The sequence below is a fragment of the Podospora pseudoanserina genome, chromosome 3 (genome assembly GCF_035222485.1).
Source record: "Podospora pseudoanserina strain CBS 124.78 chromosome 3, whole genome shotgun sequence".
Classification (NCBI taxonomy): Eukaryota; Fungi; Ascomycota; class Sordariomycetes; order Sordariales; family Podosporaceae; genus Podospora; species Podospora pseudoanserina.
The window spans coordinates 3,120,288-3,141,898 of record NC_085922.1 but is presented as its reverse complement, the minus strand read 5'-3'; the positions used below and the strand labels follow the sequence as shown (position 1 = coordinate 3,141,898).

Sequence of the window (21,611 nt, the reverse complement as noted above, 5' to 3'; positions counted from 1 at the left end):
ATGTTGTTTGTCTAAGCTTAGTGGTGCTCACCGGCAGCGGCGTGGCTGTCGGCAGCGCGATTTTGTCTCTTGAGACGGATGGTCTTGTCAACGACCAAGTGACGGGTGATGGAGTAGCAAGCCGCGCAGACGGCGAAGCCGACGACGACACCTGTAGTCGTATGAGTATTTGTTCCGGATAACCAAAGGTAGACATCGTGGGCTGCTCACCAAGGGGAATCAACTCGGCGGGGATGTTCTTAAGGCGTCTGAGGCGCTGGGAGACAGTGTGGGCTACATAGATCGGTTCAATTCGTGTCAGCGTCGTCGAGTCATCCTAGCCCAGATATCGTGCTCTTCCCGTTGCCTTCACATACCAGACTGCTCCTCCTTCTGTAAACACCAAACAGTTAGCTCTGACGCAATCAAAAAACACAAAACTGTTCTCGTCGTTGCACTCACGGGAATGGGCCGCATCATGCGGGGGGTGGCCCGGAACATCCGCAGAGAGCGCGTAGCAAACATTTTGAAATGACTGAGTGGGGATGTTCCTCGAGAGGGTAGACTGTGTGGCTGTCGACGACGTCTTTTGGAGTTCTTCGGGTATTCTCTGGGGGGGGGGAGCTTCGGCAAGTTGGAAGGTTTACCTAGCTAAGCGGGTTTGATTCCGCCAAGAGCCAGTCACCGTCAGCGATATCAGCCCACACTGTACTCCATACTCTCTGCCTGCACCAAGAAAAACATGTGCCTCAGGCAGCCATTCCTCCAATCACCGCTGCGAAGCTCCGTCAAAGTGACCCACTTTCCGTCATCAGTGTGCGTGCACTGGCACTGGCACTGCATGAACACAAGCCCAAGCATCAGAGAGCTCTCGGTGGCAGCAGCGGACAGCCGAACCGAAAAAGCTCCAGCCAAGAGCACAAGCCAGCCAACCCGAGAGCTCCTATCCATACCTACCTCTCATCATCTCTCCGAACCATTATCGAACAGCGTACTTTCCAAACCCCTCTCACCAAAACTCCCACGCCCCCCCCGGTCGTTGTTCTCCCCTCAACCACAACCACAAATCAATAAACCGCCAAAATGTCTGACGAGGAGCGCGTTACCAAGCCCTTCAAGTTCGTCACCGGTACGTTTGTTCAGTTCCTCCCATGTGCTACCGAAGTGCCCGCAAAGCTGTAAATTCCCGCGGTAAAAGAGGAGGAGGATGGGGGGAGAAAAAAAACAACATGGTCTGATTTTGGGACAACAACGACACTTTGCTAACATCTGCGACAGCTGGTATGCATAAATCTCTTTTTCTGCCCCGATTGAAGCCCGAGAGTGTCGAATTGGTTGCCGAGGGAAATGGAATTGAGAGCTGGGTTGAAATGGGGATGATTGAGCTTTGGGGAGCTGGGCCGATGACGATGACGAATGGTTATGACGGAACGACGACAAATGGACCGGCCGCCGACACCGACGCTTTCAACAACTCAGATGCTGGAGAAGGGGGATCGCCACAATTCCACGTGGAAGCCGACGTCACGCCAGAAAATGAAGCAGAAGGAATTATTGTCATTTTGAGCCGCGAAACAGAACCTCTGACATGATGGATTTCTTCTATAGGTGTCGACGCCCGTTTCCCCAACACCAACCAGACCAAGCACTGCTGGCAGAACTACGTCGACTACCACAAGTGCATCCTCGCCAAGGGTGAGGATTTCGCTCCCTGCCGCCAGGTCCGTAGCCCCCTATATATTACCCCCTATCAACCTATCAGCTGATAACTAACCCGCATGCGCAGTTCTGGCTCGCCTACCGGTCTCTGTGCCCTAGCGGTTGGTATGAACGGTGGGACGCCCAGAGAGGTAAGCTTCCTGTTTCATTTCCACCTCTCTGGCTTGAAAAGATGACTGACATACCCAACAGAGGCTGGCAACTTCCCCGTCAAGCTCGAGTAAGCGTGCTTTTCGAAATGGGAAAGTTGAATTAAACACTACTGCCCAGCATTGCGGCAGAGAAATGGAGAGAAAGGAAGCTAGGAGCTAATGGAGAACGGCGACGGCGGCCCCCCCAAACAAAATTACCTTTTGTGACACTAGAGAAAAATGCCATCATTGGTAGTAAACTCAGGGGAGTTGTGTGTGTGAGGGTCAGGCATATAGAATTTTGAGAAAGACGTGGGTTTTGGTTCGCCCCCTTTTCGGCTCCTGGTCGTCTGGTATGTGACTGTAGATGTGCTTGTACAATATCACATCGAAAGGCAGTTCCTACAGCGCACCGCATTGCCGCCTTGGGAACATGGGTAAGGTAATATGGTGCTTTTCAGCTATGTACTGGCTGGCTGGTATCAGAACCTCCTTGCATGAATCTATGACGGGCTTCGTCAACCGCCACTGGATCTCGCTCCCAAGACCGCACCCCGCAAGAAGATATTCGTTTCCAGTTCGTATCTCATTCGACATCCAAATTCAAAGAAAGCACAAAGATTGATGTGTAAATTACGTGCTGATAGCCTGGTGTCACAAATCCGTTTATGAACCTTATAACCCGTTCCGCCAAACCCAAGTACAAACCGCTGCCAAAATAATACGCTTTGAATGCCCTCCTACCATGATGTCCCAGTAATACAAATTGATACAGATTCTCGCTCGATTTCCACAGTTCCCTTTTCAGTTCAAATGTTCACTCCTCATCAGAGCTCATGAACTCATCATCCTCATCAAAGCCGAAAAAGGTCCTCGCCTGAGGTTTCTCCACCGGCTTCACCACCTCCTTTTCCTTCCCCTTCCCTTTACCCTCCACCTTTGCCGTGTCAGCCTCAGGCTCAACCTCCGAAGGTGGCGTCGTCTCTTTCGACCCTTGACTGTGCTCCTCACTCCCCTCACTACCATCCCCCATCTCCCTATCCTCCTCCTCCTCCTCTCCCGAACCTGAGCCAGAACCACTACTCCCCACCGACGTCCCCAAAAGATTATCAACCATCAACCCCCTCCTCATCGCCTCCGCAACCGCCTCCCTCATCCTCTCCTCCCCCACCTCCTTCTCCTCGACCCACTTCCCATCCAACCCAACCTTTTTACTCCCATATTTGATCTCCTCTTGCTTCCTCTCCGTCATCTCCACAATCTGCTCCCACCTCTTCTTGCGCGCCTCCCTTTCTTTCTTGTCCATCTCAGGTTTGATAGCGAGGTACTCGGCGAGTGCTTTCGCCTCGGTGACGGTCCGTAGCCTTCGGCCGTCGAGGTTGCGGGAGGAGCCGTTGTCTTCTTGGGTTTTTTTGCGCTTGGACATGCGGCCTCCTGCTGCGCGGAGTTGGGAGCCGAAGCCGCCTTTGCCGCCGCAGAGGGGGGCTGAGAGGCGGAGGGTGAGGAAGTCATCTTTTTGTGAGGAGAGTAAGGAAGAGATGGGGAGGGGGAGGAGGGGGGGGTAGGTGGAGGAGAGGGTTGTTAGGAGGAGTTGGCGGGTGCAGAGGAGGGAGGAGGACGAGGGGAGGCGGGAGTCGAGGGTGGTGATGAGGGTTGAGATGGGGGTTGAGGGGGGAGGGCGAGGGAGAGGGTTGGGGGGAGGGAGGAGCCTGTGAAGGAGGTAATGAGGATGTTGATCTTTGAGGGGGGAGGCCATTTTGAGGTGGTGTTGGGTTTGCGACTGGGTGTTGATGCGGCGATTGGTGATGGTTGATAGGAGTGGCGTTGCGCTGTAGATCGAATAGGTTTTGAGATATGCGCCGGCTTGAGGTCAGAGATGTAGGGATCCGGTCGCTGCCGTGGTAGTTGGGAGTCGCGCGTAGAGTGAATGTGTAGGCGAAAAGTAAGCTACAGTCTTTGTAGACTTTGTCGTCGCAACCTTGATGGCGGCAGGTGATAGCGATGGCTGGTGACCCTAGGAACCTTGGAGAAAGGTGGGTCCACCAGCCACAGAGGCAAGTTATCGGTCGCGCCAAGATTTTATAGCTGTGGCTGTGCAGCCCCGCTAATCCCGAGCCCTACTACCGTCTTGGAATTTCGGCGCTGCAGCCCACAAATCGCTGAGACCTCGAATTTTGGCAGCTCGACTCCCCAACGACGACACTTCCGCCAGACCAAGAGACCCCATTGTGTCGATACCGGCCCCTTCGTCAAGATGCTTATTCCCAAGGCCGATCGCAAGGCGATCCATGAGGTAAGGCCTTTTTTTTTGATGTCTTCGTCGTTGGAGAGAGGACAGCGGAGGTTTCGAGGGGCCCTGATGAATCTGTTAGCTAACAAACGGTTGTAGTACCTCTTCCGTGAGGGCGTCATGGTCGCTGCCAAGGAGTACGTTCACCCCCGATTTCTCTCAGGCCATTCTCTTCAATTTCGAGTTCTACGTATCACGAGCGAGGGCCGAGTTCCCAAAATCTTCTTGAACCGACGACTACACTCGACTTCCTTAAATTCACCCAGCACCGAGCCCTCAAACACCAACACGACCTTTTCCGACTGCAACAACGGATTGATGGACAAGTGCGGATGCTAACGGTTGAATTGTGCAGCTACGAGTCCACCCACGAGACCGGCATCCGCAACCTCTATGTCATCAAGGCTTGCCAGTCTTTGACCTCCCGCGGCTACGTCAAGACCCAGTTCTCGTGGCAATACTACTACTACACCCTCACCCCCGAGGGTCTCGACTACCTCCGCGAGTGGCTTCACCTCCCCGCTGAGATTGTCCCTGCCACCCACATCAAGCAGCAGCGGTCTCACGCTCCCCCCCGCGGCATGCTCGGCGATGAGGGCCGCCGTGAGGGCAGATTCGGTGGCCGCGGCCGTGGCGACCGTGGCGACCGTGAGGGTGGCTACAGACGCCGTGAGGCCGGTGAGGGCAAGGAGGGCGGTGCCCCCAGCGACTTCGCTCCTCAGTTGTAAGTTTGGACTCTGTGAGGGATGTACAGGAAGAAGGGCTCTTGTGCTGACAATATTCACAGCCGTGGTGGATTCGGTCGTGGCCGTGGCGGCCGTGGTGATGCCCCTCCCTCGTAAATGCGAAAAGCCAGATCATCTCTCTATCTCTTGGGTTGCCAGCGGCGGCATAACGGCATGGCACGACATGTACTCTAGGCCGAAAAGATTGCCAAGGGTCGGTCGACCAGCGATGCGCTCTGCACCCACTCACTAACCGGGATTGTGAGTGGAATGTGCGTTGGGGGAGTTCGTGGTTAGAGAATCATTCGGGAAAACTTCTGCATTCGGGGTCATCATCTGCGGTCAATATCACGATTTTTGAGTCCTCTCACTGGGTTGCTGAACTTAATGACCGGTTCCGATGGGGTTCTATGGGACAATTATGTGAAACTAAAAAGGAGTTTTTGATGGTTTATCTCGGGCAACGAACGGTCAACAGTCGTCAGCCGCCCTGTCACGTCGTTGAGGGAATGTGAATACGAGCGTCCAGTCCAATTATCTCATGTGTTCAAGTGCTCCGAGTGTGTGGTTTTTCTGTGCAGTCTGAGAACTGGCAGGTTTGATTAGAGTCAGTTGTCAGACTGCACTGCAGCGCTTCATATCAGAACGCCACAGCAACCCAACAAGACCATGGGTATCACACATCGCCTCTGGCTGGGATCTCGATTCGGAAACATCGATATGGCCATCAACACGCCCAAGCACGTGTGGAACGAGGAATCGAACGGAATCCTGAACGCGATGTATCTTGTGATGCTCTCTGAAGATATGCCCTCGGAAACTGAAAACTCGTGGAAAAGTGAATCGCTCTTGATTCTGGATTGCAACAGTTTCACGCATTTGATATTGGCTATAGCTGGATGGAGCGTTCGAGGTTCAATGACAGTCCATATAACATACAAATAAGTTGGGATGAACACACCAGACATGAGCCAACGCTCGCTCATAAATTTGCGTCCCTGTTTTTGATGGAAAAGGCAATGTTCGCGGGGAGACAATCTTTTATCATTATTTTGATATCTCGACACACAGCCCTCCCTCAGGAAGCTCGGTCATCTCCTCCGGCTCGCCCCAGCAGGAGCAGCAGCCTCTAATCGCACGTTTTGGCCTTCTGTTCTGAGTTCCTTGACTACCTCCTGTTTTTGGTTTATCAGTATTCGTGTATGTGAGTTTGGAGGGGTAAGAGGTGAAAAGACTTGCAGCCAGCGCCTCGGGGTTGACCCCGTTTTCGATCATGGAGATGCATATGGAGAGGGTTCGGCGGTCGAGGTGGCAGTTCTGGGAGGTTTTAGTTAAAACAAAACTCGGGGGAAGAAAAATAAACTTACCAAAAGAGTGGATATCTCGTGGAGAATGTCGACCGCTTGTTGGGCGGCGGCTTGCTTTTCTGTTCGGTCTGCCATTTTCTGGGTGGTTGTTTGGGTTGTTTGGTAGGGATGAGGGTTGAGTGTGATGGGGAGGAGTTGTGACGCGTTGTAGGGGTGAGGGTTGGAGGTGGGATGGGGTTAATTGGTGGGGTTGAGTTTTCACGCGACGGCTTTCAACGCTTGTAAGATGCATAAGATTTATGATGAAAATGCAGAGGCAAATATGGAGTATTGATTCAATATTTTCGTCCTCCAGACAGTAAAACAAAACAATTGGTATCTTGACGCAGAAAAAGTCCAACCCTACCCACCTTGCCCAATTCATTACCCAACACATCCATCCATCATGATTATCATAACATTTTTTGACACGACCCAAAAATCAAGACTTCATAGCCTCCACAAACAACTCCCTCATCCCCTTCAACAGCCCAACCAACTCCCTCGTCTCATTCACCCTATCCAACACCCGCTCCACCTTGTCCTTCTCCAGCTTCGGCCGGCAATGCTTCACATCATACTCCCTCCCCCCCATCGCCAGCTCGAACCAAGCCTCCCTCTCCCAATCCTTCTCATCCACATGAGTATACACAAACTTGAGCCTGTCCTCCTTCCCCGCCCCCTCAATCCTCAGACACAGATTTGTAACCCAAAAATCCAATTCCGGGACGTTATACCTCGCCTGCGCCTCCAACTTCTTCTGATGCTCCCTCTGTTTTTGAAGCCTCTCCTCAATCTCCCTCTGCGCAGCCTCAATCTGCTGCCTTAAGCTATCCCGCTGCGCGAGCTGCCTGTCCCTCTGCGCGGTAAGCGACGCAATAGCCTGCTGCATCTCTCTCGTCTCGGCGGCTTCCTTCGCGATGGTTTGCTGGTAGGAGGAGGTTTTCAGTTGGAGGATTTCAATGTCTTTTTTTTTCATTCGATGGTCTTCTTGGAGCTCTGCGACGTTGAGACGGAATTGATTGCGTTCCGAGAGGACGCGTTTCCGGCCGGACTCGATGAAGGAGTCGAATTTGAGGGTGAATTTTGACATGCGGTCGCGGAGGGAGTCGAAGTCGAAGTTGATTTGGGGGAGGGAGTCGGCTAGGTTTGTTGTGGTGGAGGGGGGTGGGAGGGGAGAGGGGCGGGTTGTGGTTGAGAGGGAGGGGTCGAAGGAGGACATTTTGGATTGTTGGTGGTGTTTGCGATGGTTGTTATGGGGTGTGTGGAACGTGGTGATGGCAGGTGTTGCGCGAGGAGTTGGAGTTGTGATGCGAATGGTGGGTGTTGAAGAAGGCGGGCAGGTTTGCGACAGGCGATTTGTTTATCGACTTTCCGTTCTGGGGTTGGTCTCCCAGCAGCCCGGGTTTTGTATGTACGCCAAGACTGCCCCACATGTCCCTCGGGCCCGTAGCCGTGAGTGGCTGCGTGGGTGACTTTGCCCCGCTAAAAACTTAATACTTATTTCTGGGTTCTGGGGTTCTTCCTTTGAAAGCAAGAATTGTATGAAAGTTGCCTTCGACATCGACTTTCACTCTCACTAATGTGATGTTTTGATTTTCCCTTCAGCCCGTTCTTTCCCAACCCAGACTCTCGTTGGCTTGTTTGGCTGTTTTGCATCGTCTTTGGACGAGTCTTTGAACAAAAGCTCGCGACCTCTTTTCTTTTTGGAATCTCGAAAGTACTTTCATTCTGGATTTTGTCGTTGACAGAAAAACAAGAGAATGATATTGAGACTCGCAAACTCTGCCATTCCAGACACGAGAGACCCAAATGGATGAAAAGCGCGGGACTGGCCACTCGGCTGGGAAGTCGAGGGTGAATGCGAATCGAAGACACCATACTGATGGTGTGGTTGGACGGTTGAGTTATACGCCCGCTCAGCGGGATGGTGCTTTTGGTGAACTGCGCAAGAATCGCGTCGAGGATGAGGGTGAGTTTTGGCAGGCCCCCGAGAAAATTTTGCGGCTTTGACTAACGAATGCAGCTCCCAAGTTTCAGCAAGTGACGCCCTTCAGCCAGTGGTGTCCTCCGAGTAAAGTTGCTGCTCCTCAGTCCAACTTGGGGGGCCCGTGGAGAATCGCCAGGGCGCAAGGGAACTGGCTGACGGAATTTCTTCCCGAGGCTTCCATCACCGAGGATGCGCTCGAAGGTCTATTTATGGAGGAGATCGCCAGCGCCAAAGACAGCACCGAAGCTTCACCTGTGTCGACAACCTCTCTCTTTTCCGTTGGTGAAATCGCAGATGTGAGGACCGGACGCAATGGCGACGCAGCGATTTCGGTCATGGCTGTGTCGTCTGGAGTCTCTGGAAATGTGCTTCGTTTGATCAGCCTCGCTCGAGAAGAGTGGGTTTGGGAGGAGGCTGATGTGACGGCGCGTACCAAGGCACCAGATGCCAGATTCGAGGGAGAGTGGTGTCAGGATGCGACGCCGATTTCTTTGGTCAAGTTTGCTATCAATGCAAGCGGCAGCAAGAACAAGCAGGGGAAAAGCGTCGACATGATTCGCTGGCTTTTGGTTCAGAAAGAAAGCTCGACCACGATATGTGAGCCAGAAGTCCGGGACTTGCCCATGCCTACCCCTGGCCTGGCGACAACATCGAGCCCTACCTCTCAGATATTTATCAATCCCCTGGCGACGATACCATTAAGCCAAACTGGTGGCAGCCCACAGACAGATGTGTGCTTCATCCGTGGGCCAGATCGAAACATACCCCAGCTTGTTATTATCGACCAGTGCGGCTACTGGAGCATATGGGACATCACGGGGCGCCGGGATAATCGACCGAAAAGTTTGACGCCTGTTCTGACGATATGCGGCAACATGCTGGCAGGCTCCATACCTAAATTGCCGAGCTCGTCGACAAGCTTGGACAAGCCGCACAGGGTTGTCTACTTGGAGGTCGAGACCGATGAGTCGAGCTCCGAGGAGCTTAAGCACCCAAGGCGACCCTTTCTCCTTTTGAACACCGACCAGGCTCTGCATTTGTTTGACATCGAGTCGCAGAATTCACATCCTGTGGCTCTTCCATCGTTTGGAATCGATCATCAGCGCGTCATGGAAGTTGCTCCCGCTCGACTGGACCCTGGACAGTTCTTTGTCTTGACGAACAAGAGTCTACTGTGGATTGCGGCCAAGAAGGGGGCTGATGGCACAGTCAAATCCGACTTTCTCGCGATATGTCCGCACCAAAAAGACAGCAGTGACCCGACTCTACGGATCGAAGTCTCGGCTGGGGCGTTTGTCAATGATATTTCGGCCTGTTTCGTTTGTGTTTGGTCCGCGCAGGACACGGAGATGAACATTTTCTGGTTTCTCCTGCCGGAATCGGGCACGGCGACTGGGTACCACCGTGAGGTCGTCTCGTTGAAGAGCCGTTCGAATTTCGTTGGCCTTGGCATGCTTCCTGTCAAACGCAAGCTGGGGAAGAGGGATACTATCACGCCTTCTGGCAAACGGCTGAGGGATGCGTCCATGAGGTTCTTTCAGTTTTTGACTCTCAGTCAAGACATGGAGGTTAGCAGCGCGCTTTGTGTGTGGTCGGATGATGAAAGCGCCGAGATACCTGCCCCAGAGATTTTGGACAGGGGTGGTAAGAGCAGAGATGCCGAGAAGGAGCTACTGGAACATCTGCACAAGAGGCTTGTTGTTCCAGATGGGTTTGATGAGCTCACTGTCCTTGGCAAACGCAAGATTGAAGAGCCAGACTCGGGGGATGAGAAACCCAAAAGGCTGAAGCTCAACGATTGCAGCCTTGTTGGGCTGCGTTTGGGTATGGATCCTAGTGAATGGCGGAACCGGACGCTTCATCTTGAGAAGATTGAGCCGGCTACTGGTCAGGATCTCAGGTTCCTTCGAGAGGCTGTGGAGAAGGAGAAGGAGGATGGTTATATGCCTAGACACAGCGTGTAGGTTCTTTTCTGGTTGCATATGACCATGTCCACCTGCTAACTGTTTCCAGTCTTGAGTTGGCAAAGCCCAGCCATCAGCAATCAGACGATGGACTCATCACTCTTGCCCGCACATGGGCAGACATACAACCAGAACTGCAAGACGATCAGGAAGAGGAAGAATGGCTCTATCCTCCCGAAGCAAGCCGTCCGATCCCCGGCTTCAACCCGGACGACATGGCCCAGAACTTGGGCGAGCTGTTCCCCAAGCCTCGCAAACGAGCGCCGGCAACAGTCAAGAACCGCTGGACCCACATCCTGCAAAAGATGGCCGCCGAGATGTTCCTTTCAAACATTTTCGTTTCGGCCGTCCCTCCGTCTTGGGGCAGCACACTAATAACCCCCAACGACAGCCAATCCCAATCCCAATCCCAATCCTTCTCATTCTACTCCTCCTCCCAACCAACCCTCCCCTCCCCCTCCTTCCCCCCCACCCCCTCCAGCCCATCCAAACCATCCCGCCTACCCTCCCAATCAGCCGACCCCGAAGATGAACAGCCACAAGAAGACGTCGTCGCGCTCCGCCTGAGGAAATACGGCTTCATCCCCACCTCGTCCAGCCGCAAGGGCGAATTGTCGGTTGACATCTCCCCCTGGGAAGTGGGCGGCGACCCGGACAACATAAGCTGGCACCTTGGGAAGGATAAGGAAGATATAGAAGCCGAAAAGAGAAAGGATAAACGCTTGAAGAAGATGATGGCCAGACGGCAACGGGTGGAGAGGTTATCGCAGAGATATTTCGGGGAGGAGTCTTCCGTTTTGGAGGAATCGGCTAGTCAGCAGTTGCTGCCGGGTATTCAACCTAGCAGTCAGCTGGTGTTTAGTCAGGGGGTTGTTGTGCCGGGGTCGCCGGCGGCGTTTTTGAGGAGCCCGACGAGGAAGGGGGTGGTGAGACCGACGAGTCCGCTGAGGAGGGAGTACAGGATGGGTGGTGGTGGTGGTGGGAGGGAGAGTTCAAGCCAGCAGGGGGTGGGGGTGAGTGGGGGGAGTAGCCAGACGCCTAGTCGGCAGCAGGTACCGCCGACGAGGAGTCAGGTTTTGCCGGGGTTGTTTGGGGGACGGCAGAGTTTTGGTGCGGGAGCGGCGGGGAGGGTGAGAGAGAGTTTGAGCCCGTTTAAGAAGAAGAAGAGGAAGAGTGAGGGTCGGTTGAGTGGGTTTAGGTAGGGTGGCTGAATTACACGGGTGTGTGATTTTGTGAATATTGCAAAGTAATTGATTTGCCGCGAGCTGAACAGCCGAGTGGCGTCAAAAGTGAAGCCCAGATTCGATCCAAGAAGTTTGAGTAGGATGTAATTACAACCGCAAGTTATATCTACAATGGAAAATATAGCCCTTCTACATCTTGCATAATAATACCTCCAAAAGAACATTCGTTACCAACGAGAATGTGAAAACGACGACCTCAAAATCAAACATCAATCGACTCACAAAACTTTAAGATCCCATCCCGTTTCAACACCCCATCCACCCCCTTTGGCAACCTCGGAAACGGATCGGCAACAACACCAAAGATATCCCCTCCCGTTGCTGTAGGGGGGGTGGTGCTATCACTCGCAGCAGCAGCAGCAGATTTATCCACCACCAACGCCAGCCCATGACTTTTAATCGCATCCACGAGCGCAGGCACCATGTCCTATCACCAACCGTCAACATCTTTTATCATCATCATCTTGGGGCGGGGGATACATACCAGCAACCTCTCACAACAGACCAACCCCATCAAGTTGTTACTCTGCGCCGTCCTCACCGCATCCTTGACACTAACCCCCTGTCCCTCCTCCCCATCCCCCCCCTTCCCCAAATCGTTACACAAAAACACCGGAAAGTTCGGCTGCTTCCAGTTCAGCGCCGTGCAAACGCTAGCATTGTAACTGCTAAACACCACGCTCCTCCCCCCCCTCCCCGGGCCACTCCTCTGCGCGCGTGCGTGGTCAAACACTACTGTCAAGATCGCATCAACAAAAGCGTTCAGATCAGCACTGAGGCCGTGGCCGGCGCCGGTGAGGGGGAGCATCCTCTCCCGCTCAGCTGGTGTGGGGTATAAAACCTGGATGTTGACGTGCATTCCTTTCGGCAAGAGAGACAACGCCTCGTGAAGTGTTGTTCCCCCTGCCGAGGCGAGGATTTTGTGGACAGTAGGGATGTCGTCTGGTAGTGCGGCGGCAAGAGAAGGGCCGGTTACAGTCCTGAACTGGGAGAGTGTTAACCTCGACACGGGGATGTCGATCCCCGCAGTGCAAGGGACCGTCCATTGGGGCCAGAGGACCGGGATGCCATCTGAGGTGTGCTGGACATAAATCCGGACAAAGTCGCCGGTTAGAGAGGACCCGGTGACAAAGGTGGTGTTGGGCATGGCCGGGGTGGTGGCGGGCATGGAGGGGGTGTCGAATTGGGAGGTTGCCTTCCAGTAGGTCTCAAAGTCGGTTATCTCGAGGGGTTTTCCTTGGAAGGGCTTGATGACCTGGGCGTGGAAGCTGATTTGCCCGATCGCGCGGAGGCGGGGGTCGAAGAGAGGGAGGCAGCAGCTGCCCGAGTTGGAGTTTAGCAAGGCGCGGAATGTGTTGGGGAGGGCGACGGTTTTGGCGATGACCTTTGCGCCGTAGGCCGGGAAGACGTCAAAGTCTAGGGTGAAAGAGTCGAGGTTGTCAATCTGAAAAGAGACGAGCCGGGTGTCTTCTTGGAAGGGGAGCATGATGTTCTTGGGGATGACATCCGAAACCTTGGAGGAGATGGTGAGGCGGGCGGCGGGGTATTTGCTGTCGTGGAAGAAGACGAGGGGCTGGTCGCCGTCAAAGTTGATTTGGACGACGGTTTTGTTGTCGAGGAAGTTGTGGCCGTAGCGGCGTAGTGGGATGATTGGCGGTGGGAGCTCGAGGACCGGGATGGCGTCCACGTCGAGAGACATGGGGATGGGGGCGCTGCTGCTGGCCATGGGGCCCAAGGGGGCCGCTACTTGCCGTGCCAGTGGGCTGGACGTCTTGTCTTTGCTGAGCGGCGTGAGGAGCTTTATGCACTCCAGATGACCCTCCCAGGCTGCATAGTACATTGCCGGAAGGTCCTTTTCGTCCAGAATGTTTGGGTCGGCGCCCACATTCAGCAGGGCCTGAAGACAAGGAACGTTCCCTTCGCTCGCCGCGTGTACCAACGGTGTCCAGCCATACAGCTTGTCAATCTGGTCCAAGTCCGCCCCGTAGTTCTGGAGCAGCAGCAACAACTCGGGCGTCTGGCCCGACCTAGCCACCAAATGCTGAGGGTAAAGCCCCTCGGCATCAGCCAATATCCTCGCCCCGTGCTTCAGCAACAGCTCGGCAACAGCCAACGACCCATGCTCACAAGCCAGATTCAACGGCACATGATCCGTGTCCGACACCGGATCCAACCTCGCCTCCCTCTCCAACAGCCTCCCCACACACTCCAGATGCCCATGCACGATCGCGTGAATCAGCGGCGTATAGTTGTCATGATCAATCAAGTTGATCGTCTCTGGCGCCCCCGTGAGCAACTTGTCCAGCATATCCAGCCTCCCATGAATGCTCGCATAATGCAACGGCACCCGCCCATAAACATCCGTCCGGTCCACCGCCACCCCCTTAGCAAGCCCATACTCCAGCACAAACCCGTTCCCATATATCGCCGCCTGATGCAGACAATTCCTCTCGTTGATATCATCCTCGCTCTGAATATCCACCAACCCTGTCTCCAACAGCACATGCAGCGCCTCCAACGGACCCTCATTGATGCTCGCGAGAAAAGTCCTAGTCACCCGCTCCATCATGACCATGTTCTGCTGCTGCTGCTGTCTCTCGTCCCCACCAGCAGCCCTCATCCGCCCGAGCAAATCCCTCAACCCCTCCAAATTCCCACTCAGCACCGTATCAAGCAGCAGCGTGTCCGCATCCCCCTCGTCCGTCCCAAGCAGATGCTGACTACTGACAATATGCCCTGCGGTCGTCCCCGTCTCCTGAAAGCTCAAATTCTCCCCATCCGCCCACGCCCCCAGCTCCTGCAGGCTCGTCGTGGCCTGATCACTCAGCTCACTGATCACCGTCGCGTTGAAAAAAGGCTGCACCTCCACCGCCCGGCTCAGATACAGCTCCTTGGTCTTGGACTTGCTCGTCTTGTCCCACTTCTTCAGAATCTTGGAAAAGGCAGTCCCGTTGATCTCGACAAACTGCTGGAGCTTGTTGAGGTCGTTTGCGAATTGTTGAAAACCTTCCTGCAGGGTGGTGAACTTTGCCGAGCGCCGGGACAGGTTGTTCCCCCCGCCCTGCTGATGGCGGGACTGGAGAACCTTTTTCTTGTCGAGGAGCGTCTTGAGCCGGATCTTGAGCTCGGCTTCTTTTTGGAGGTAGAAGGCGTTGACTTTTTCTAGTTCTCTTTCCTAGACTCGGACTCAGCTTCTGGGGGGCGGGGGCAATATGCAGGGAAAAGAGTGGTGAGCTTTACCAGTTGAAAAAAGAATGTGGCCTTGTTGGCTTGGAGGGCGGCTTGCGAGTCGAGGTGCTCCAGCCCGCCGCTGATGCGGCCCGGTGTGGCAGCACAAAAGCCGGTTGCCTGAACACCGGTGGCACCATTCTGAGACTGGAGGACTGGTGTTGCCGAGAGTTTTTTGATGAGCTATAACTCACATCAGTCATGTCCAAATCTCAACAGTAAGACCGAGTGAGGAATACCTTCTTGAGTGCCTTGTAATTCGTAAAACTGGCGGCATACTCGGGCACCTCGAGCTGCCGTTTTTGAATCTGTTTCCCGAATTTCATCTTGTTCGTTGTTGTTTCTGACTTGAGGCTTTTGAAAAACCCCTTTGTGAGAATCAAGGTGGACGGTGGTGGTGAATGTGGTGTGTGTATGTGTGACCCCTACCAACCCAACAGACTTCCCGTCTCAGTCTTTTTTGCAATGCCCCAAAAAATGAAAACTCCGGGGAAACTTTCTTATAGAGACAAAACCCAACCCGCACGTGGTCTCAGAAAAAACAAAAGTGAGCAGTGGTTGCTCGTCTAAACAACGATATGGGGAATAAGATCCGGTGTTGGTGTGGACAAGGGGTGGATGGTGGGCCGGGGGTGTGAGTGGTGGTGTCGTTTTTGATAACCTACCTAGGCAGTAATAGCAGCTGAGAAAGACGTTGGGCGGCGGACTGGCTGGGCTCCCAGTATTTGTGGTGGGATGGACCAGTCTGATATAAAGACTCTTTTCCTTTTCTGCAAAGTTTTTTGCTGTCTCGTCTCGCTGAGTCTAAAATCCCGGTTTATGGTCCCTGTGACGAAGATAAAGTTTTGCCAAGTTTGGGTTTTGGCTGCTGGTTACTAGGTACCACAGCAGGTTGAGGTGGGAGGAAGAAAGACAAAGTGTAGTTGTAGTTAAGAACGGGCGGGCCGTCAATCGGTTATTAGGGGGGGGGGTGGGCGTGCCGGATCTCGGTCACAGGGGGTTTCGGGGGCCTGGAATCGGGGTGCCAATATCCGCCTAGCACGTCTCTTTCACGCCCCGGCAGATCGGGTATCGTCCAACAACAACAACAACAACCACAACCACAGGCGGAATCCTCCATATCGTCTACTAACGAGTACCAGATCAAAGGCTTATCCTCTCCCCTCATTCCCGTTCCCAGGGTCCCGGGCAAATGTCTTGGTGTTGGCTTGGGTCGTCAGACAGTTGCATAAGGTACACAAAACCCTCTCCTACTGTCTCCCACGAGTCAGGGACCCTGATGACCATGTTTTGACTAATAAGACCATATAAATAAACTAGCTACCTACATACATATATTCAGAGAGAAGATACAGAGCTGCAAAGCTGAGCTGTCATAGCTGCCATCGGAAGATGAACCTGGAGCTCCGTCTGATACGAGATGTCCGAGACAACAACGGCATTCCCAAACTGGCCTTCCACCTCTCTTGTCATATGATCTCTCCGATTCTCTGAAGAAAAAAAAATCCTCTCGCGTGCGTGGTCACCACTCCAAGGTAACTCTTCATGTTCAAGGAACCTCCAGCACGAACCAATGAGAAGCTTCCATCTCGCCATGTGCTTGCATCCGTTTGTCGTTGCAAGGCTGATGCAACAAAAAATGGGCAAGGGAAAGCTCGCGTGGAAACAGCTCCAGTCGAGTGCGGGGGCAAACCTGCAGGTGAGGGGCATGTCAAAACGAGGGGCATGTCAAAACGAGGGGCAATGCTTGTTGAAGCATTTTGGCAGGTATTGAATTACCATACCGTACATTCAGTACAGAGAACAATGTTGACACGATGAGCTGTTGTAGCCAAGACTTAGAATGACATGAAAATTAAACTTCCCAACTTCCCAACTCCAAACTACCTAATCATCCCTACTCCGTACACCTATTTGCTCCCGCTCCCAGCCTTGGTCTTATCATCCACCAGACTGTCAGCCATGGCATCAGCCGTCGCCTGTCTCAGCCTTTCACTATCCTCCAGCTTAATCTCCTTCTTGTCCTTGACCTCCCTCTCGTCTTCGCTATCCCCTAGACTAAAGGGGTCATTGTCCACAATCGGGTTAGGCTCAACAGCAGAGAGAGGCTGCCACTTGCTCGGCTTGCTCCCACCCGGTGCCGCCGCCGCATCCTGGGCCTTCACCTTGGGGGAGGCATTGTAAGCGTCAATGTCCTCCACCTTGTCACTAAATGCCACTTTCCTGCCCTCATGAGACCGGGGCGACTTGGAAGGCGGGGGTGGTCTGAACACATTGGCGTTGCTGCCAAACTGTCTCTGGTTCTGAACAGGGGCTGTAGCATGCGTCAGTGTCCTCATTGCAAGACCACGATTAATCCCGTAGAATAAACTTACTGCCATCGCTGTGAAACTTCATCCCCGCAAAATCATCACTCAACAGCTCTGGATCAGCATCATACCGATCATAATCTGCACTCCTCCGCGTCTGGTTCTGATCCCTAGTGGGCCTCCCCCCGGCAAGCGGATTGCTGCTGCTGCCGGCGCTCCCCTCCGCCCGCCGGCGCTCCTCCTCCTGCTCATCAAAATGCTCATCAATCTTCTTCTTGAAGTCCGTAAACCACGTGTTGACCTTGGTCTGCGTCTCCAAAAACCCCTTCTTCAACTGCTCCTTGATGACGGGAAGATCGTCATCAAGAAAACTATGCTCCCGCTCATCCTGGCTTGGGCGCAGACCAGTCTGCTGCCTTCCGCGGGGCACCGGACCCCCGCCCCGACCGGGGTTGCCACCTCTCTCACCCCCTCTGTTCGCCGTCCTGGCCTCGTAGGCACCGACATTCTCAAAGTGCTCCGCCAGCTGCCGGGCATATCTCTCATCTGCCTCGAGCTGTTCCTGGGCCGTGGTGGTAGGTCCGTGAGCGGCAGCGACGGGCCTCGGGGGCTGGGGAGGGGGTTGCTCGTTCTGGGCAACGGCGTCAGGGTCCGTCATTTCGAGGAGTGCATTGAACGCCGGCTCGATCTGCCCTCGGCTGGCTGTCAGGACCGCCTTGATGACGGCCATGTCGATGGTGGGGAAGGCCTCCTTGAGCATCTGCTGGTTCTGCTGCGTCTCGTTCACGGCGGGCCGGGGTGGCTGCGGGGGAGGGACCTCGCCGACGGGGGAGGCTGCTGAGGCTGAAGTGGTGGTGACATTTCTGGTGGTGGTGGTGGTGTTGTCGTCGTTGTTGATGATGCCGGCCTCTTGAATATCGTCGTCGTCCATCTCGAGTGGTCTTGCGGTGGTGGGCGATTCCGGTTGTGGCGGGACCTTGTTCTTGAACGGGTAGATAGTTAGAAGAAGCTTTTGGAGAGACGAGAAAAGAAGGAGGCATGAAGCCACCCGGGGTAAGTGTTTCATGGATATGGACGTTTTTAAGCTCCCGTCCCTGGGAGAATGCGGCGTATCACTTACAGCGTCGGTTGGAGCAGACATGGTTCCGGTTGTGAGCGAATGGGTGTATCTCAAGATGAGAAGCGTCCTTCAAAACTTCGGTTCTTGCTGAGACTTGACGAGGAACAAGGAAGTTATTTCTGCCAAATTTCTTGTAATTGCCAGAATCAGGGGAGTTGACCCCTTGGAATGCTGTCGCATGTGAGCTCTTGGGGGGGGTGGCCAGCGAGATTACGTAGCCCCTCATGCGACCCACCTGAGCCACACGGGTTGACGACGTTATCGATAAGCCTTCCCTCCTCTGCAAAGTCACCATGTACATTTGAGCTTTACCTCATCGCGTCTATGTTTGGCATTAGTTTATTGTAAACAAGCTGTTGAACTCGCTTTCTAATTTTGACACATAGCGACAAGACGTTAGTGTAGTCTCAAGCACCTCGATCCCTACCTCCACGAGCTGCCATCTCGCTGCCAAGAGCCGACTCCTCTGTACCCCAGACTTGATCGCCGCCGATAAGCAATCGCCAGTGACGTCTCACCTCCAGAGCGCACGCAACCAAGCAACCGCATTCGTTGTTTAGTATCGCATTCTTGATTCTTGAGCACAACACACTTCGATAGTTTCAATCGCTGCTGGGCAGCCCTTTTCCGCCTATAATTGCCGCCATCACTATAGCCTCTTCTAACCCCCTCACACACCTCCATAATAGACACAATGGGCGGCAACTCGAGCAAGATAACAGCCCAAGACCAGTACGTCCCCTCCACCCCCTCGCACTCCCGCATCTACTCGCTAACCCTTCCCCGCAGAGCAATCTACGACCTCAAACTCCAACGCGACCGCCTCCACCAATACCAACGCCGCATCACCCTTCTCACCTCCCGGGAAACCGAAATCGCCCGCGCCCTCCTCGCCCAAAACAACCGTCCCCGCGCCCTCCTCGCCCTCCGCCGAAAGAAATACCAAGAATCCCTCCTCGCCAAAACCGACCAGCAACTCGAGCAGCTAGAAAAACTGGTATCTTCTGTAGAATTCGCACTCATCCAAAAAGACGTCGTCTTTGGGCTGCAGCAGGGGACAAAAGTCCTCAAAGAAATCCACGCCGAGATGGGCGGGATCGACAAGGTGGAAAAACTGATGGGGGAGACGGCGGAGGAGGTCGAGTACCAGAGGGAGGTAAGCGAGATGTTGGGGGGCAGGATCAGTGTCCAGGATGAGGAGGAGGTGGAGGAGGAGTTGGCTGCGTTGGAGAGGGAGTTGGGAGAACCAAAGAAGAAGAAGGAGGAGACTCCTAGTAGGGTGGTGGTGGAGGGGGAGTTGCCTGATGTGCCGGGGACGGAGTTGCCTGCTGGAGAGCAGAGGCAGGAGGGGGTCAAGAAACCGGTTGCTGAGAGGAGGGAGGCGGTTGCTGCTTGAACGGGGGCATACTCTTGTAGAATGGCGTTTTCTGGGTAGGGTTGATTTTTGGCCTTGATATGCATACGCGCGCAAAACGCCTTGCATGGATGAATGGCGTTGGAGTTACGGTCGGCTGGATGGTTGAGGAAGTTACATATTTGCGAGTTATATATCACCCTGTCGATGACCACATGAGCATCAGATACCTATCATTCTCACTTCAGTTCATGATGATTAGTATCTCTGCTTTTGATCCCTGCATGAGTCTCCAAACTCCCATCTTCACTCGCTAACCCGACCCCATAGCTTTGTTGTCCTGTTTTCAATAACCACCAGATACGCCGTTTCCAAAACCAATATAAACAAATCGCTAATTACCATTTATGCCCGTTCGACGCTCTCAGTTCAATGTCCTGTTAATAATCATGAATCCACCTCCATCGCCTCCCCTGCCCCTACTACTTCCTCCTGTTGTTGCTGCTGACTCTTCACCAGCCTCGCCAAACACCCCGGACAGTTATGAATCGTCTCGTGGGCATAAATATCGCAATCGATGCAAAAATGCTCCTCACACTCTGGACATTTATACCTCCCGCTCTCGCTCACCCCGGCCTTGATCGCCTCTGGCAACAACCCTGGCGTCGGTGCCGTTACAGTATTCGTCTTTGCAGGCACCTCCCCTCTGCCTTTTGCCTTGGCGATATTGGCTGCTGTCTGCCCCCCAACACCGGAAGACTCCTTCACCTTCAACTTGATCTTTGGCGGCGCAGCCTTCGGGACAGGCGGGAAGGGCGTCTGACAGGAAAAACACGCCACCGACTTCTTTGCTTCTGTCCACGGAACCGCCACCCATGATTTGAGGGGAAAAAGGTGGTGATACGATCTCGCCAGGTGAATCGACAATATCAGCGTCAGCCCGCAAACGGGACAAGACGCGGGTAACCGGCAGACTTTGATTCTACACCTCGTGCAGGTGTACCCTTCTCTTGTTGGTTTGTTGTGGCAGGCGCAGAGGGAAACAAAATCTTTTGATGCGAGGGAGCGGGAGGGGAAGCCCATCATGAGGAGGGAGGCGTTTGATTGCTCTGCCTCGTGGGTGACGGGGGGTGTCGTGGCGGCGAGGAAGAGCTCGCGAAAGTGCTGCTCGTGGAGGGCGATGCGGTATTGGGAGTCGTCGTTGTCGTTTGTGCGGGCGCAGAGCTCGGCGCAGATGGCTACCTGGGCGGCGAGGCCGATGATGGAGACGCGGATGCGGTCGGCGATGAGGGAGGTGATGGTGTCGGAGATGTCGCCTGGGTCCGAGGAGAGGAGGGCGCCGTATATGATGAGGACTTCGCGGGTGCCGTGGGAGGGGGTGTGGCTGTGAGGAAGGGAATGAATGGTCAGCTGTGGTTGTCATAAACCAGACAAAGAGGTAGGGGGGGGAGGCAGTTTACTATAAATGACCTCGACACATTTCGAGGGCATTTTGAAGACTTGGGTTCCCAATAGGGTCCTTAAGCGCCCACTGCCTCAGCTTCTCAATGTGCTCGACTGGGTTCCCACTCATGTCGCTGATCCTGACGGCAATACCATCGCGCATCCCGATGATCCCCAGCTGACTGATTGGATTCTGCTGAAAGAATGTGTTCACAAATTCCATAGCGTAGGAGAAGGTGAGGGCGAAGCGGTTCGGAAGCAGGTCCTTCTCTGCCATTGCGATGCTCATGTCCAACACCAACACCATGTGCCGTATTATTCCACGTTGGATCGGTGTGGTATCCCGCATCAACCGCCGGCGTTTCTCGGCCTCGATCAACTCGGCCACTGTGATGCTGCCATCTTCGGCAATGGCAACCTCGTCCCAGGCTCGGTGGACTTCTTCCCAAGCTGCTTTGCGGGTTCCCTTGCCCTTCTGGCCACCTTTTCCTTTTCCGCCATCTTTCGATCGTGTACCGTAGACGCTGTCGACTCCGGCATCGTCACCAGAGAGGTCCCCGACATATTCGTCGTCGGAGTCGGCCATCGTGGGGTTCGTGATAAATTTGTATGTTGAGCAGTTGGAGATGGGACGGCGAGGCTGTCGAAGGTTACTTGAGAAGTTCAGGAACCCGCAGCAGCCTCGCAGATTCAGTGGGGCAGCATGGAAATGACGTGACCAATAGAAGCGTAAAATATGGTTCCGAAAATAGTGGGGCCTATCGGCTGC

General features: G+C 54.1%; 11 protein-coding genes across 11 annotated transcripts; 4 read left to right on the top strand and 7 right to left on the bottom strand.

Annotated features, from left to right (window-relative positions):
• Positions 1-17: 17 nt before the first annotated feature.
• On the bottom strand, positions 18-1,398 carry QC764_308980 (uncharacterized protein; the record flags this gene model as incomplete). Its single annotated transcript, XM_062946009.1, has 5 exons — positions 937-1,398; positions 442-656; positions 357-372; positions 211-273; positions 18-151 (listed from the first exon to the last, which is right to left on the bottom strand). Exons 2-5 carry the CDS (start codon positions 502-504, stop codon positions 18-20), a joined length of 276 nt encoding a protein of 91 aa, XP_062802056.1. The 5' UTR covers positions 505-656; positions 937-1,398.
• Positions 870-2,147, top strand: COX12 (Cytochrome c oxidase subunit 6B). Its single transcript, XM_062946008.1, has 5 exons — positions 870-1,108; positions 1,258-1,535; positions 1,620-1,700; positions 1,766-1,829; positions 1,891-2,147. Exons 1-5 carry the CDS (start codon positions 1,063-1,065, stop codon positions 1,920-1,922), a joined length of 501 nt encoding a protein of 166 aa, XP_062802055.1. The 5' UTR covers positions 870-1,062; the 3' UTR covers positions 1,923-2,147.
• A 499-nt stretch (positions 2,148-2,646) lies between these two features.
• Positions 2,647-3,585, bottom strand: QC764_308960 (uncharacterized protein; the record flags this gene model as incomplete). The annotated part of the gene is made up of 1 exon (XM_062946007.1): positions 2,647-3,585. One exon carries the CDS (start codon positions 3,583-3,585, stop codon positions 2,647-2,649), a length of 939 nt encoding a protein of 312 aa, XP_062802054.1.
• A 384-nt stretch (positions 3,586-3,969) lies between these two features.
• Positions 3,970-5,379, top strand: QC764_308950 (uncharacterized protein). The gene is made up of 4 exons (XM_062946006.1): positions 3,970-4,122; positions 4,219-4,256; positions 4,475-4,843; positions 4,907-5,379. Exons 1-4 carry the CDS (start codon positions 4,084-4,086, stop codon positions 4,959-4,961), a joined length of 501 nt encoding a protein of 166 aa, XP_062802053.1. The 5' UTR covers positions 3,970-4,083; the 3' UTR covers positions 4,962-5,379.
• Positions 5,380-5,891: 512 nt separating this feature from the next.
• Positions 5,892-6,286, bottom strand: QC764_308945 (uncharacterized protein; the record flags this gene model as incomplete). Its single annotated transcript, XM_062946005.1, has 3 exons — positions 5,892-6,019; positions 6,080-6,161; positions 6,212-6,286. The coding sequence occupies 3 exons, from the start codon at positions 6,284-6,286 to the stop codon at positions 5,892-5,894; spliced, it is 285 nt and encodes a 94-aa protein (XP_062802052.1).
• Positions 6,287-6,632: 346 nt separating this feature from the next.
• Positions 6,633-7,412, bottom strand: SPC25 (kinetochore-associated Ndc80 complex subunit spc25; the record flags this gene model as incomplete). Its single annotated transcript, XM_062946004.1, has 1 exon — positions 6,633-7,412. One exon carries the CDS (start codon positions 7,410-7,412, stop codon positions 6,633-6,635), a length of 780 nt encoding a protein of 259 aa, XP_062802051.1.
• A 313-nt stretch (positions 7,413-7,725) lies between these two features.
• QC764_308930 (uncharacterized protein) lies at positions 7,726-11,346 on the top strand (the record flags this gene model as incomplete). Its single annotated transcript, XM_062946003.1, has 3 exons — positions 7,726-8,162; positions 8,217-10,140; positions 10,194-11,346. The coding sequence occupies exons 1-3, from the start codon at positions 8,003-8,005 to the stop codon at positions 11,344-11,346; spliced, it is 3,237 nt and encodes a 1,078-aa protein (XP_062802050.1). The 5' UTR covers positions 7,726-8,002.
• Positions 11,347-11,372: 26 nt separating this feature from the next.
• On the bottom strand, positions 11,373-16,090 carry PHO81 (phosphate system positive regulatory protein pho81). Its single transcript, XM_062946002.1, has 4 exons — positions 14,856-16,090; positions 14,629-14,799; positions 11,873-14,563; positions 11,373-11,815 (listed from the first exon to the last, which is right to left on the bottom strand). Exons 1-4 carry the CDS (start codon positions 14,940-14,942, stop codon positions 11,591-11,593), a joined length of 3,174 nt encoding a protein of 1,057 aa, XP_062802049.1. The 5' UTR covers positions 14,943-16,090; the 3' UTR covers positions 11,373-11,590.
• A 372-nt stretch (positions 16,091-16,462) lies between these two features.
• CUE5 (ubiquitin-binding protein cue5) lies at positions 16,463-18,253 on the bottom strand. The gene is made up of 3 exons (XM_062946001.1): positions 18,046-18,253; positions 16,992-17,907; positions 16,463-16,930 (listed from the first exon to the last, which is right to left on the bottom strand). Exons 1-3 carry the CDS (start codon positions 18,064-18,066, stop codon positions 16,527-16,529), a joined length of 1,341 nt encoding a protein of 446 aa, XP_062802048.1. The 5' UTR covers positions 18,067-18,253; the 3' UTR covers positions 16,463-16,526.
• A 67-nt stretch (positions 18,254-18,320) lies between these two features.
• On the top strand, positions 18,321-19,624 carry VPS20 (Vacuolar protein sorting-associated protein 20). The gene is made up of 2 exons (XM_062946000.1): positions 18,321-18,777; positions 18,835-19,624. The coding sequence occupies exons 1-2, from the start codon at positions 18,740-18,742 to the stop codon at positions 19,439-19,441; spliced, it is 645 nt and encodes a 214-aa protein (XP_062802047.1). The 5' UTR covers positions 18,321-18,739; the 3' UTR covers positions 19,442-19,624.
• Positions 19,541-21,428, bottom strand: QC764_308890 (uncharacterized protein; the record flags this gene model as incomplete). Its single annotated transcript, XM_062945999.1, has 2 exons — positions 19,541-20,783; positions 20,878-21,428. 2 exons carry the CDS (start codon positions 21,426-21,428, stop codon positions 19,847-19,849), a joined length of 1,488 nt encoding a protein of 495 aa, XP_062802046.1. The 3' UTR covers positions 19,541-19,846.
• Positions 21,429-21,611: the final 183 nt, after the last annotated feature.

Coding starts and splice junctions, on each gene's coding strand:
- QC764_308950 (XM_062946006.1), top strand. CDS start 4,084: ATGCTTATTCCCAAGGCCGATCGCAAGGCGATCCATGAG. Junction 4,123..4,218: donor ATCGCAAGGCGATCCATGAG/GTAAGGCCTTTT, acceptor AAACGGTTGTAG/TACCTCTTCCGTGAGGGCGT. Junction 4,257..4,474: donor GTCATGGTCGCTGCCAAGGA/GTACGTTCACCC, acceptor TGAATTGTGCAG/CTACGAGTCCACCCACGAGA.
- PHO81 (XM_062946002.1), bottom strand. CDS start 14,942: ATGAAATTCGGGAAACAGATTCAAAAACGGCAGCTCGAGGTGCCCGAG. Junction 14,800..14,855: donor ATTACAAGGCACTCAAGAAG/GTATTCCTCACT, acceptor TGTGAGTTATAG/CTCATCAAAAAACTCTCGGC. Junction 14,564..14,628: donor CCACATTCTTTTTTCAACTG/GTAAAGCTCACC, acceptor GTCCGAGTCTAG/GAAAGAGAACTAGAAAAAGT.
- COX12 (XM_062946008.1), top strand. CDS start 1,063: ATGTCTGACGAGGAGCGCGTTACCAAGCCCTTCAAGTTCGTCACCG. Junction 1,109..1,257: donor GCCCTTCAAGTTCGTCACCG/GTACGTTTGTTC, acceptor CATCTGCGACAG/CTGGTATGCATAAATCTCTT. Junction 1,536..1,619: donor ATGAAGCAGAAGGAATTATT/GTCATTTTGAGC, acceptor AACACCAACCAG/ACCAAGCACTGCTGGCAGAA.
- VPS20 (XM_062946000.1), top strand. CDS start 18,740: ATGGGCGGCAACTCGAGCAAGATAACAGCCCAAGACCA. Junction 18,778..18,834: donor AAGATAACAGCCCAAGACCA/GTACGTCCCCTC, acceptor CCTTCCCCGCAG/AGCAATCTACGACCTCAAAC.
- CUE5 (XM_062946001.1), bottom strand. CDS start 18,066: ATGTCTGCTCCAACCGACGCT. Junction 17,908..18,045: donor TGTCTGCTCCAACCGACGCT/GTAAGTGATACG, acceptor TACCCGTTCAAG/AACAAGGTCCCGCCACAACC. Junction 16,931..16,991: donor GAAGTTTCACAGCGATGGCA/GTAAGTTTATTC, acceptor CGCATGCTACAG/CCCCTGTTCAGAACCAGAGA.